Source organism: Prionailurus viverrinus, chromosome C1, assembly GCF_022837055.1.
Source record: "Prionailurus viverrinus isolate Anna chromosome C1, UM_Priviv_1.0, whole genome shotgun sequence".
NCBI classification, from domain to species: Eukaryota; Metazoa; Chordata; class Mammalia; order Carnivora; family Felidae; genus Prionailurus; species Prionailurus viverrinus.
Window position 1 is genome coordinate 151,523,596 of NC_062568.1, and position 15,146 is coordinate 151,538,741.

Genomic DNA, 15,146 nt, shown 5'->3' on the forward strand with positions numbered 1-15,146 from the left:
CCATAACTCTACCTATAACTTTGTAAATATTTGCTCAACTCTTTACAATTATCCTGTGTGAGTGTAACCTGTATTTCCTACTAGAATCCTGTTATATTCTAAAAAATAACAACCTAACCTTGACAGGTATTGCTTCCTAAGTAGTGCTTTAACTGGATTTTCCATAGGGTATTCAACTGTTCCATAAGGCTGGCTGGTTCAGGGTTGGTCATTCACTGCTAGCAAATTTGTCACATAAGCACTGTTAGGATCCAAGTCAGCCTTTCTGAATAAAACTCCATGTTATCCTAATCCCCACATAATCTTCATCCCTGTTGTCATGATTACTTTTTCACAAAATCATGGAATGAGTGCTTTAACCTTTGATTATTGAAAGATACCTCTACACAAGGGTCTTGACTAAGCAACTGCATGGAACATCAATATCTTCATATTCTAGGTCCATTTTGAGGTCAGTCCTTCTAGTTATTTCTCAAACTTCCTTGACACTGATTGTCTAATGTTCTTAATTTACAGTTAATGATAACGTGATGAAGTTGTTGGCTTCTGTTCATAAATAGATTAATGATTCAGCTCATCTCTTCTTTCAGCCAAAGTAGATAACGAGGAAAATTTCCCTTGATCAGTGCCAACAGATCCTCTGTAGCCATCTATAAATCTGGTTTAATTTTATCTTTCCCAGTCAACTTTCATAGGGCCCTTTTCATGAGTCATGGGGACTTGTTAAGACAGTGCCTCAGGAGTCAACACACTATTATTGTGAGCAATCTTCATATGTAAATTTCTTGTGCCTTCATGACCTTCTCAAGCACTATATGACTATACCTCTTCTACTCAATAATGGAGTGCTGCTGGGCACAGCTAATTTTAGGCTTGATGGATCAGATAACATCCAGTTTATGATGGGCTTCTTATGTCATTAAATGATCATTCAGAGTCCAGGAGCAACTCTCAAAAGAACTGTTATTTGCTGAAACAACATGGGTTTTCTCCAAAACCCTGGGAAACTCCACTTGTGATTCTCAAAAAGGCATCTGTCACAGGCCCCATACAGCATCCTGTTCTGACAGATAGCTTAAGCACCATTGAGTCCATTATGCATATAGATTTGCACAATAGCCTGGATTATCTGAAAAAATTTTATTCTCTGGGCTGTACTCATATCTTGCAGGTGATTAGAGTTGTGCCTCTTTCTTAATAGAGAATGCAAGGTGCAGCAACTGATCTTTCACTTTGAAAGAGATAGGTCTACTGGACTCCTAAGGTCTCTATTAGAAGACTCTTGCATTTCCATGCGATTTATTTCCCATACATTAGCATACATAAGACTTTCTTTTTTAATTTTTTTAAATGTTTATTTATTTTTGACAGAGAGAGAGACAGAGCATGAGCAGGGGAGGGGCAGAGAGAGAGGGAGACACAGAATCTGAAGCAGGCTCCAGGCTCTGATCTGTCAGCACAGAGCCCAACACGGGGCATGAACTCATGGACCATGAGATCATGACCTGAGCTGAAGTCGGATGCTTAACCGACGGAGCCACCCGTGCCCCAGCATACATAAAACTTTCCAAGGCATTGAGATTACATGCTTTCCAGTATTCTCCAGATCTTTTCTTCAGGATGCCATCAATGTAAGGAATATGCATGGTATCCTGTAAAGATATTATCAAAACCCTGCAGACTAAATTGTGGCAAAGAGCTGGGAAGTCCTATGACCTTGAAGAAAGATAGTGAGGATGCAGTACTATCTCTGACAGGTGAAAGCAAATTCCCTTGGTGTTTTCTACTTATTGGGAAAGGGAGAGAACTTTTGTCAGATCAACTGTTGCATCCAAGGTGGCAGAGGCCACTTTGATTTGTTCTAGTAGAAAGACTACAACTTTTGAAGAACAGTTAAAATTGAGGTCATGACTTGGTTAAGCTAGAGATAATTCATTACCATTCTCCAGAAGCCATCCTCTCTCTGCACTGGCCAATCAGGGTGAAACATAGTTTCCTTAGGGAAATTGTGTTAATTATACAATAATATTCTACTAAATATGAGTGTGTTCACTTCTATATCTTCAGAGTCTTTGTGTGCCTATCACAAGTAAGGCCCAATGAATGAATGACTAAATGGATCTAAATATGATGATTGACAATTCAGTATGAATGAATGAATGAGTGGGAGTTTCACCATATTCTAGATTGGCATTTTAAAGCTTTTCATATTGACTTTAGGAATTATTTTTTTAATGTTTATTTTTGAGAGAAATAGAGCACGAGAGGTAGAAGGGCAGAGAGAGAGACACACACACAGAATCCAAAGCAGGCTCCAGGCTCTGAGCTGTTGGCACAGAGCCTGACATGGGGCTTGGACTCCTGGACCACGAGATCATGACCTGAGCCTAAGTCAGATGCTTAACCAACTGAGCCAGGTGCACCAAGAATTAAAGTTAATAGATATTAGATAGTGTATAATTAGTTAGGTCCTAGGGAATATCTAAATCAAGTTGAGGACTCCATGTATTAAATCATGTAGTGAAGAAACAAAAATTACTAAAATCCTAGCAATTGTAGCTATAAGTTAAATAACATAGCAAAATAAATCAAATAGAAAAGAGGATTTAATTATTATAAATATTTATATTGGAGAAGAGAAAGATAATTTAACTGAATCCTTCAAGTATATAAAATATTTCTAAAGGCTATGTGGTAATTAGTTCTCTATTGCTACATACCAAATTACCCTGAAAATTGACAACGTAAAGCAAGGAATGTTTCACATGTCAATTTCTGTGGTCAGAAGTTGGGAACAGCTTAACCAAGTGGCTCTGGCTTTGAGTTCATGGCTTCATGAGGCTGTAGTCAATTTTAAACCAAGGCTGCATTCAGCTGAAGATTTGACTAAAGTGGAGAATCTGCCTTCAAGATGGCTCACTTACATTAATGTTGTCAGGAAGCTTCAGTTCTTAGTGACTGTTGACAACTATGTGGGCTTTTCTATAGGACTTTCCGAGTACCTCAAGCCCTAAAGCTAGTGATCTAAAGGAGAGCAAAGAGTAAGCTGCAATGCCTTTTATGACCTACTCTTGGAAGTCACCCAAATGTAATTTCTGCCACATTGTATTCATTAGAAGCAAGTCTAGTCCAGACTCCACGGAAAAACGTGAAATAATTTATGGACATGTTTGAAAGTCACCATAGATAGTGATCAGCTGAATAAAAGTAAATGGGAGTAAATTATAAGAACTCCATGATAGCATATCCCCCCATAAAATCTGGAAGCAAAAAAAGATAATCTGGGATATGTGTGTGTGTGTATACATATATATATATATACACACACACACATATATACATATATACATATATATGTGTGTGTGTATGTATATGTGTATATATATGTGTATATATACACGTATATATGTGTATATATATCTCAAATTATAAGAGTGTGAATGAACATGCAAATCAATGGATCTCAATCAAAGCAGTAGGACTGCCTAGGGAGTCTTTTTTTTGATTGTCACAGTGTTTAAGGGGAGTACTCCTGGCATTTAGTGGATGGGATCTGGGAAAGGTAGATGTCTTGTAATATCTAGGATAGTCCTACACAACCAGGAAATGTCCCATTTCTTGCCGGACTTTCCCATGTCCCTCTCATGGAGATGACAACTCATTTTTAAGTAACAAATGTTATTTTTGCATAGTTTCAGTAAATACCAAGGGAATTTGAAGAAATAGTGTACTTTTTTGTTAAAATAGACTATAATTTGTTCATTTAGGAGAAGTCTATCACTGACAGCACACTTGTATTATTTAAGTCTCCTACACAATACGCCTGCATCTTCTCGTAGTTATAGCTGTTACATTCAATGAGCCTATTTATAGGTGCATGCACTGACTTAATTCACTGTCTTTTGATTTAGTCACTTGTGAGCATTTGCACGTTGATATGCACACTTTAATTATAAATTTTCTTTTTATTTCTCATTTACATTACATTAGGACATGTTATGGATATTTTATTTTATTTATTTTTGAGAGCGAGCATGAGCAGGGCAGGGACAGAGAGAGAGGGAAGGATCCAAAATGAGCTCTGCGCTGATAGCAGAGAGACCGATGCGGGGCTCGAACTTACAAATCATGAGACCATGACCTGAACTGAAGTCGGGTGCTCAACCAACTGACCCATCCAGGTGCCCCATGTTACTGATATTTTAAAAGAAAGTCTATATATGGGTAAGTATTGTTACCTGTATTATTTCAAGATTGTAAAAGGAATGTGGCAAAATATTAGTTATAAAAAAGGATGCATTGGGCATAATGGGGTTAGAAAAGGACTGACACAAAAATATGTGATGTTACGGCACTATTAATCACCTTATATGGAAAGCCCTTGACAACTGTGGAGAAATAATCTGGAACAGATCTGTCTGGGAGAAACAAAGTGTGAGTCATCTATAAATTTTCCAGTAGCCATATTTAAGAGACTAAAAAGAGACAAGTGAAATTAATTTGAATAATATATTTAAGTATGACTATTATCATTTCAGATATTCTCAATATAAAAATTATTGAAATTTTTATACTTTTTTTCTACATACTGTCTTTAAAATCTCGTGTGGATTTTACACTTATTATGTGTCTCAATTCAGGTAAGCCACATTTACATGCTCAGTGGATATGAGTGCCTAATGGCTACCATATTGTACAGCACATTCCTAAAATTGCCATGAATAGAGAAATTCCAAAAAAAAAAAAGGAGTAAAATGTGAGAAATCCCTTAATTTATTAACAGACAAAACGCTGCTGTTGCACATCTCCTTGTTCTCCTCCTTTTTTTCCCCAGTCAAGTTCTTCCAGTGCAGGTGTGGGAAGACAGGAACTGATGGAGAAGATAAAGAAAACTAGGGGTGCCTGGGTGGCTCAGTTGTTTGGCTCAGGTCATGATCTCCAGGTTTGTGAGACTGAGCCCTGCATCAGGCTCTGTGCTGACAGTGAGGAGCCTGCTTGAGATTCTCTCTCTCCCCCTCTCTCTGCCCTTCCCCTGTGCATGTGCATGCTCTCTCTCTCAAAATAAATTTTAAAAAATTAAAGAGAAAACTAGATATCCTTGACTGTGGGGACTTGGTTGAACTGGCTCTTGAAGCTTCTAGGTCACAGATTTGATGTTACAGCTCAAACACAGATGATCTGCAGCACAACTTCTGTGCCAGAGTCTGCCTGGAGAGGTGTAGCAGCAACTCAGTAAACACAGCCACCTGCTGCATTTCAAAACTACAGAAACAAGAAAGAATTCTTCCCTTGATAATTAGATCTCCCCCCACCCTTCTCCTTTGTTCCCAGGCATCCGATGCCTCTCAACCAGATACTCTCCCTCTTCTGCCAAGTACAAAGCTTTTTCTTTCCAAATGACAAAGGTTCCAAAATTACTGGTGTCATCTCCTTTCCTACCATATGTGTCCAACATACTGCTGATCCTCATGTTGCTGACATCCATATTGTTTCCCACTGTTAACAGGCTCATTCCTAATTTATCCTTTAGTGGGTAGCATTATAGCTTTGATAGCTCAGTGGTTTAAGCTTGAGCCTTAGACAGCAACATACCTGAATTCAAACCCTTGTTTATGCCACTGAAAAACTGTGTGACCTTGAGAAGTAAATAAAATTCTGAGCTACAGTTATCTATAGAGTTAAGGTGAAAATGATATCAACCTCATAGAACTATTGTGAGACTCAAATCAGACAATGGATGTAATACTTTTAGCATAGTACCTGATACATTGTGAGCAATTAATACACGGAAGCTCTTATTCTATTGTTTCCTCAATCTGTAATTTCTTCCCTGCTCCTGGCCACCTGTTTGAGTCCTAGTCATTTTTCAGTCTTTCCCAGGTCCCATCTCTTCTCTATGGCTCTTGCAAATTTTATCGTCTCCTTTTCATGTGTTTCTTAAGAAATCTCACATAAATTGACTTCTCATACAGCACACACAATGGCCATTTAGCAAATTCTTTGGTTAATTGATTTATGAAAAAGGGAAAGGAAATCATAGCAGATTCTGCTGATGTCCTACCCCACATTCCCTCGGTTCTTCAGAGTTTGCTTGCGGCTATGGTAGACTATGTCATCATGCCCACCACCAAGCATGTTCTATATGGTTCCTCAGAAGGTCCCCAGCAGGATGGAGTCACCATGGCTCCCAACAGTATCCCATTTGTTAATATTCCCTTTTTTGGCTTTCTTCCTTCCCTCACTCCCACTTAAGCTTCCTAGAATTATCTCCCAAATTAACCTAACTATAGCAAAGTCCTTGTCTCAGGGTTTGGTTTGGGGGAAACCTAAATAAGACAGGAACTAACATTACCAAGTCCATACTTCATGCCAAGCAGTTGGGCTTTCTATTATATTATCTTCTTTCATATTCCCAACATTCTTATGGGGTTTAGCATTATTATACCCATTTTACAGTAACAAATTAGAAAGCCAAGACTAAAACAAGCAACTTACTCAGGGCCATAAATATATTAAGTAGCCAACCTAGCTAATCTAAATACTCCTTCAGGTGCCATTTCTGAATTAACATTTGTATGGAAAAGGGATAAAATATTTCAGGGCAAAATTTAAAAGTACATTACAGAAGATAGGTAAAATTGAACCTCTTAGTTTTAGCCAAAATGTGACAAAAATAATATATAAAAACAATATAATTAAATAGTATCCAGAGACATTGTCCACTGAATGCTTAGATGACATTTAAATTCTTTATTTATAGTCTACTTTCTTCTGGGAAATAAAGACAAGAGGATAAGGCAGCAGAGGACTACCTGAATGTAGTCAGATTTTGTAAGACTATTAGAAGATGAAACCTATTTGGCCTTCATGACATTGAAGAAAGAATGAGACACAGGAGACTTTTCTGGGTACTTAGATACTAAAAGGAAAGATGTGGATGAGAAAAATTGTGAAAAATTTCTCTTCCATATTATATGGTTCTCATTCAGAATTGATTTTTTTGTATCTTCTCAAGTCACACAGGCCATGTACATAAGGGTGACTGAATTATCACATGAACTGTCAAATCCGATAAATGTGGGTGAGGATATAGCTGGGCACATGTTAAAGGAAGCAGCGGACAAAGAGATCTGTTTTCTGTATGCAGAGGCAAGTAGTACTACATGACCAATGCATTTTCTAGAGTTTTTAGGGATTTTTCAAACTAAAAAAGTTTAGAAACCTTCAGTTAGATATTCTGTAGTCTAGCTGTCAGTCAAGTTTCTAATTCTTGGAAAATAAGCATGATGAGTCTGTATGAGGTAGAGCCCAGCATCTTCCGGGAAAACAGAATCAAGTTTTTGTTTTTGTGAAGTTTGAGAATACTTGGTATTTGTAGTAAGCTTTGAGATTAACAGACAAAATGTACAGCAAATCTTTATTATATATTGCACTAAAGTTGCTAATATTTGCCTTCAGAATGTCACATGAAGTCAGAAAGAACCAGTTAATGTGAATTAGGCATTACAGTTTCATTCCTTTGAATTTTTTAATGGTTTTCACTTATGTATAACCCAAAAGGATGACATCATAATATTGGCTGTAAATTTATTAGCTCTCCTATGAAGTCATCCAGTTTTAAGCCTTAGAAAAAGTATCTTTCAGCCAACCAAGCATTTGTAGTGTGCCCTCTAACTCACATTCTAATAAATGTCATTTTCTAAATGCATTACCTCAGGTTTTGGCTACAACCCAGATGAATCCTGAGAGATTAAGAGAAATGTGTTTTCTGACTGATTCATCCATATTTTATTTTACTTTTCATTAAGAAATTACTCTTTGAAGAAAATCAATAATCTCCTGTGACTGAGGGGAGAGGTTAATGTGTTGCAGTGATGCATTCTAATTTCTCAAATCAGACTGCCTTTAGTCGGCTATTGCTGATAGAGTTTTTGTCTTTTCTTGTTCCTGCAGCCTGGGTACATGGCGACCCCAGGAGAGTGGCCTACCCTACAGACAGCAAGGGCCACTTTTGTGGCCAGAAGGGCACCCCCAATGAGTGAGTATGGCCCCCTTTCCTTTGTCTGGTTTTATTGTCTAAGCTGGAACTTAGGAATTGTAACCAAACCAACGTGAGTTTGCTCCTTGGTGAGTCACAGATAGAAACTACACCAAGTGAGTTGTCACACAAAGGAAACTTGATTTGTACCAAATAAGGAAATCGCAGGAATAACTTCCAAAGTTTTGACTCCCTGGGCAAGAGTGAAAGTGTTCCTTTATTTAGGGTCAGGATGAATATTTAATAGGGAAGCCTTGTCATTATGTAGAAGTGGGCATACGGTCACACATGTACCTTAAAGAAACATGCCTAGGGGCACCTGGGTGGCGCAGTCGGTTAAGCGTCTGACTTCAGCCAGGTCACGATCTCTCGGTCCGTGAGTTCGAGCCCCGCGTCAGGCTCTGGGCTGATGGCTCAGAGCCTGGAGCCTGTTTCCGATTCTGTGTCTCCTTCTCTCTCTGCCCCTCCCCCGTTCATGCTCTCTCTCTGTCCCAAAAATAAATAAACGTTGAAAAAAAAATTAAAAAAAAAAAAAGAAACATGCCTATATGTATATTATATGTTATGTAAATGAGGCTTGTGCTCCATGCTGGGCAGAGATTTTAGTACTATAATTAGGTAAAGGTTATTGTTGGTCATTCCAGAAGTCACGCCATGGTCCATTTGTGCAGGAGTGAGTTGTGGGATTAGCTCAAACTGGTCTGGGTGGTCTGGGCCAGCAGAGCTCTTCCTCAGAAAGTCATTATTGCTTGAGGGGTAGTTTTGTTTGCCATCACAGGATGCTATGCCCATAAGGTCCTTTGTCTGAGTTAAGAGATAAGTAGAGCTTAAGGGAAACGTGGGACAAGTGTTGGTGGATACAAGCATGTGAGCAGTAAAGGCCAGGTTTTGGGGTCTAGCTAGTGACAAAATCACTTTTACATTAATCCGAGTAGGCTTAGTAAGAAGATTAAAATTCATAAAGGAAGTTTTTCCTCCCTTTTTTCCTAGAGACAATTTGTAAGGAATTGGGAAATTTCATACTATATGATTTAGGACAAGTTGTCATTGTTATACAGCATTTTATTGGGATACATGAAGATTCTGCTTAGTAAAAGTATAATTATGATGGATGTGTTGGCCGAATGATTTTATCAGAAGCCATGTTTTAAAATTCCTTAGGAAATGGGCTTTTGGAAGGCTGAGTTCTAAGTAGCCAAACAGTGCAGTTAGAATTGTTTTTGGCACAGTACCTACTGGCAAATCACTTTACTTCCCAAAGGGGTGCACACAGAAAGTCTTCAGCGAGTGGTAGGTTTTTCAAGGCTACTTGGCTACTAGAGACAGTGACTGACTAGCTGAAGCAAACAAGGGAGAATGTTTTATCAAATTCCTTTCTAATGTTAATCATAACAAAAGTTTCCAATTTCTGAAGGCAAGTTTTCTATTTTTTTACCTTAAAAACAAGACAAAACATAAATCTCACTTTTTAAACAATTTTTCTCTTTCTCACTGGTCCATTTCTTGAAATACCTGGGTTTTTACTAGATCTCCTAGTTCTTCATAACCAATTCAGTTTCTATAAAAGTTGGTATTGAATGGATGAAAAACAAAAACAACAGCCCTTGCTACCATTAAAAACAAGAAAAAACAAGGCTCAAAACATTGTGTGTGTGTGTGTGTGTGTGTGTGTGTGTGTGAACATTTGTTGTGTTACTTGTGTTGCCCACCCATAACTTGGGAGCTTATTGTTCCAAGAGATATACAAATTAAATAATAGATTCAGGAAAGGGTTAATAAAATTCACAGAGTAGAATCATTACAGATAATAAAAAAAAACCTAGACATTGGGTAGTGGGGCAGGGGGGAGGGTCAAATCCTTAATCATGTCAGATTGAGTTTATGGCAGACAAGCTGACCTGTACAAAAAGGTCCTCCTTGCCTATCAGAGAGTGGATTAAATCCTCAAGTAGGGTGGGAATTCTTATTTTAACCTCAGTAACTCAAAAAAATCCTAGACATTGCCAACAAAACTTTCATACTATGAAGGACAAAGAAAGCACCAGGTAGTAAAAAAAAAAAAAAAAAAAAAAAAATCCTACACATGTGTCTCTAGCTCTTAAAATAGGATATTTTTAAAAAGGCCTCTGTAACAATAAGTGTTCTACACCTAAGCCAATGACCTACTTATTTCCAACAAAAATGGGATATCACAAATTTCAGCACATAAAGATTATTCAAAGACAAAACAAAGCAAAATAAAGATATGTTCGTTAATGTCTTATTTATAATAACAATGTGTTGGAAACCATACAGAGATCCAACAATATGTAGATGATAGTAAATTAGGGCTTCTCTCATGTAACGGAGTCATTAAAATTTATGTTTATATTTTCAAGGAGTGATTCTATTGATTTTCCTTTATAGTTTCTGGATCTTGTGTCATGATTATAATTGCTTTCCTACTCTGGAAAATAACATTCACCTATATTTCTGTAATATTTTTATGGCTTCCTTTTTTATATTTAAATTTCTAATCTACATGGAATTTCTTTTTTGTAGAGGGACTGAAGTAGTAATCAAATGTGTTTCCAATTGCATATGCAGTTATCTCCAAATAGTTGTGAATAATATGCTCTTTTCCCCTCTGATTTCTGATACCATATTTATCACACAATAATTATATAATATATAATTTATATTTTTTCTGCATCTGTGCTATTCCAATGTATATTTTTAAGCTTCTCAATTGTTATAATTCTTATAATAAGTGTATATTAATTTGAAAACTTAACAAGAAAGTTCAAATGATAGGATTTTTAATAGTAAGCGAAAACATTTATAAAAATATTATATTTTAATCACTTAAAGCACTGTGGAAGTATCCTAGAAATAGGCAGGAAGAAATAAATATAAATATAAATTTGGAATGTGATAAAGATGAGATTTCAAGTCAGTAGCAAAGAGATGAGTTATTAAATCATACTGAATTAATTGAAATACTATTTATGAATATAAAATAGATATTTATCTCCTACTTTACACCAAAATGAGCCCTGAAAATTTGAAGATTCTGTATATAAAATATACAATAAAGTAAGAGAAGAAAATTCAGGGGTATATTTATAGAATTATGGGGTAAAGAAGTCTTTATTTGAAAATATATTACCACTATATTACCACTTTTCTCACTGTATACAAAGTTAAAAGATAAACGGCAATCCAGAAAAAAATATTTTCAATGTATATATATCTGACAATAGGTCAATAGCTTTATTATATGAACTACTGCTACAGAACCAAAGAGGAAAACACAGTAATTCAATATAAAAGTTGGTAAAAGTCGTAAACAGAAAACAAATAATGGTCAATAATAATAGAAAGCACTGTTCACCCACAGTTAAAGAAATGCAAATTAATACAATTTTTTCGCTTATTAGGTTACCAGATTAAAAACCTTAAAATCTGACAGGGTTGATCAAAGTGAGGAGAAAAAAGCATATCCTTTTCTACTGTAGTAGTGAAATATAATATTTATCACATTTTATCAAACATATGGTGTATAAATGTAATATGTCACCTGAGTGGATAGGGCCTCCAAATGTGGGATGACAATCACGTGGAAGCTGGTGGCACAGACAGTGAAAAGAATTCACCTGAGGCAACAAAGGAGAGAGATGTTTATTGAATATGGAGCAAGGGAGCTGTGGGCAGGACAGCAGAGGAGAGGCTGTCTGCAAGGAGGGCAGTGGGTAGGGACTGTTTTTAAAGGAAGAAGGTGAGGAGGTACGGTGACCTATGGATTATCCTGTTTTGGTAACTATGACTGGTTATAAGTAGCCCATTTATTGGTTAGGGCCTATGGATATTCTGAGGTAGGCTGCCTGATGGGCCTGTCTGTATCCAGCCAGGGTGTTTTGGTCACTTTGGGCCCTTCTGCCTCAATCAAGTTCCAGTGTTCAAGCCTGTTGTCTAAAAGTGGCTTTGGGGTGCCTGGGTGGCTCAGTCGGCTCAGGTCATGATTTTGGAGCCTGCTTCAGATTCTGTGTCTCCCTCTCTCTCTGCCCCTCCCCTGCTCATGCGCGTGCTCTCTCTCTCTCTCTCTCAAAAATAAATAAATATTAAAAGTGGCCTCTATACAATATTTATAAAATTTGTATATTCTTTCTGATTCAGCAGTTTTCATCCTAGAAACTTATCTAGTGGAAATTTGCATAAAATTTTCTAATGTTATAGTGATATAGGTACTATGAAATAGTAGACATTTAGGCTATTTCCATTTTATTACTATCAATAGGAGATTGATTAAATAAATTATGATACAGTCCTATAACGTATGTTTACCAGTCCTAAAAATCTTGAATATAAATGGGTAAACTATCATTTGATGAAAACACATACAAATAAATTACTATTGTAAAATGCATTAATTTAGGCATCCCAAACAATACAGTCCAGAAAATACTTGTTAGACTGTAACAGGGTATTTACACTTGTTAGTGTCATTATGTACACACAACACCACCTAGATTCTCCATTCTCAAAGACATTCCTTATAACTAAGTGTAAATTCCATGTTAAGAGATGGTGTGGATTCGGGATGTAGAATTTGGCTACTGTGTGCTTTTTTTTATCCATGCCTAACCAAAAGGATGCTAGGGGAAGCACTGGGGGTTTTCTAAAATGTCAAAACAGATGAAAAAGAGAGACCTCAAAGGAAATGGAGTGCTTTGTTGATGTAACTCTCTCTGCCTGTTGAGTTTTAGGGAAGTTATTCTTGATATTTGAGTATGCTCCTTTTCTTGGGGATTTCCACTCAATTGATTTTGATGCCACCTTCTGGCTACTACAAAAACTTCAGCTTATAACAAGTGCTTAAAACAATTTTGAATATTGTCTGATGCAGCACAGTTACCAAATTAGATTAAAATACCCATCCCTTATTATAAGGTTTAGTTAAAGAAACAGTAATATTAAGAGGACAAAACTCTTCCATTCAAATTTTGCATCAATTTGGCATCTAAGTCAAGCACTAAAACTTGTCTTCAAGTTGCTCTAGAACCTCTCATAAAATGGCAAAGAGTTCTCACAAATTTGTTTGAATACACTACAAGCCCAGGTGTACTTACTACCTGATTTAATTTTTAAAATCTATATCAATACAATAAATACATGTGAAAGTAAACCAAACATTAATGAAGAGCTTATAAAAGCAATAAAAGCAATGACCTTCTGTCCGTACTCTTTACCCACAATTTCATTCCACAGAGACCATCTCTTCTCTCTGGTTCTCGTAGTAAGTTAAGGCTGCTATAACAGAATGCCATAAACCGAGGGACTTATAAACAACAGAAATTAATTTCTCACAGTTCTAGGGACTGGAAGTCCAAGATTTGGGTGCCAGCGTGGTCAGGTTCTTGGTGAGGACCCATTCCCCACCCTGAGGACAGCAGTCCTCACTCTGCATCCTCAAATGGAGGACGGGGCTCTCTGGGGTCTCTCATAAGAGCACTAATCCTGCTTACAAGGGCTCCAGTCACATCCCAAAAGATCCATCTCCTAGTACTATCACATTGGGGGTTAGTATTTCAATACATGAATTTGCAGGGGAACACATTCAGTCTATTACACTGGTCTTAGTTCTTCTGGTGGGTTTTTTTTTGCATAACTTTAAATAATATACGTATTCTTTTGTTTTGTGCTTTATTAACGTTAGAAGTAGCCATTGACAGCCTGCTATGAAAAATATTTAATTCCTTTGTATTATCTCTTTTCCTGATCCCATCTTCCTTCCTTGTTTGCAGTTAGATTATTAACCTTTAGATTTTCACATAGTTACTTTTGTGACTTTAAATAGTATACTAATGCCTCTATTTCTTATTCCATTAACTTTTGTCAGTGTTTTGACTTCCCTTTATAAAAAAGGAGGATATTATCCTGCTACCCTTCTCTCCCTCCTTCTTTTCCATTTCACCTTCCACTTTCTATATTTACCTTTTATAGAATCAAATTTGTCATTAAGTTCAGTTCTGCAACTTTAACAGACCTTTCATGTTCTACTGGTAGAACTACTGGTAGGTTGACTCTAGAAGTTGGAAACAAGAGACTTTTATTTTGTTATAACTGTGTAAATGTTATTCAATACCAGGCCATTACATTTTCACGTCTACTAGGTCACTGGTATTAAAGCCTATGCTCTTTTAGTGGCTTGGTATCATCCCACATTTTTGTTTGCTTTAACATAAGGCATTGACATTCTTTATAATATTTTATTTGCCAGCAAGTTCTTTTCCTTTTAAAAAAAATTTAATGGACCTGTAGTTGACTTCAAATGTTACATTAGTTTCAGGTGTGCAACATAGTGATTGGACAACTATACATTTCTGTATGCTCACCATGTTAAGGGTAGTTACCACCTGTCATCACAGAAAGTTCTTACAATATTATTGGCTTTATTCCCTATGCTGTACTTCTCATCCCCGTGACCTATTTATTTTATAATTAGAAATGTGTACCTCTTAATCCCCGTTCACCTATTTTGCCTATCCCCTTATCCCTTCCCCATTGGCAACCACCAGCCTATTTTCTATATTTATAAGTCTGTTTCTCTTTTGTTGTCATTATTTGTCCAATTGTTTTGTGGTATATATACACAATGGCATATTAGCCATTAAAAAAAAAAAAGAATGAAATCTTGCTGTTTGTGACAACATGGATGGACCTAGAAGGTGTTGTACTTTTTTATTTGAATGGGTTTAATCAGGGCCACAAGGTTTTTTACCATCACAATCACACCATTTTTCAGAGGCCTCCTTTTCTTTGAAGGCCTACCTTGCAGAGCTTCTGTTTTCTCTCACTCAGGACCTGGCAAATTGTAGGTCTACTAAATAGCTTTAATTCTGGGACTTGTTTAGCTCATAAGATCAGACCCTGATTTTAGAGTTGCCAGCTCTAGCAAACAAAAACATAGAATGACTGCTTACATTTTAATTTTAGATGAACAACAAACACCTTTTTCAATATGCGTCCCATATTCTGTTTCCTATATGCCAATTTCTTTCTTTCCTTTTGGACACCCTAGTTGTGATGGAGAAATTCTTAATGATCTTACTAAGAAAAGGAAGCACAG

General features: G+C 36.7%; 1 protein-coding gene across 10 annotated transcripts in view; it reads left to right on the forward strand.

Annotated features, from left to right (window-relative positions):
* The window catches only part of SLC44A5 (solute carrier family 44 member 5), a 400,420-nt gene that overhangs the window by 307,239 nt on the left and 78,035 nt on the right, over window positions 1-15,146 (forward strand). For all 10 annotated transcript variants that reach the window (XM_047873770.1, XM_047873764.1, XM_047873769.1 and 7 more), the window contains one exon: window positions 7,954-8,038. In XM_047873770.1, the coding sequence (XP_047729726.1) occupies window positions 7,954-8,038 (85 nt within the window). The remainder of the gene's footprint in view (window positions 1-7,953; window positions 8,039-15,146) is intronic.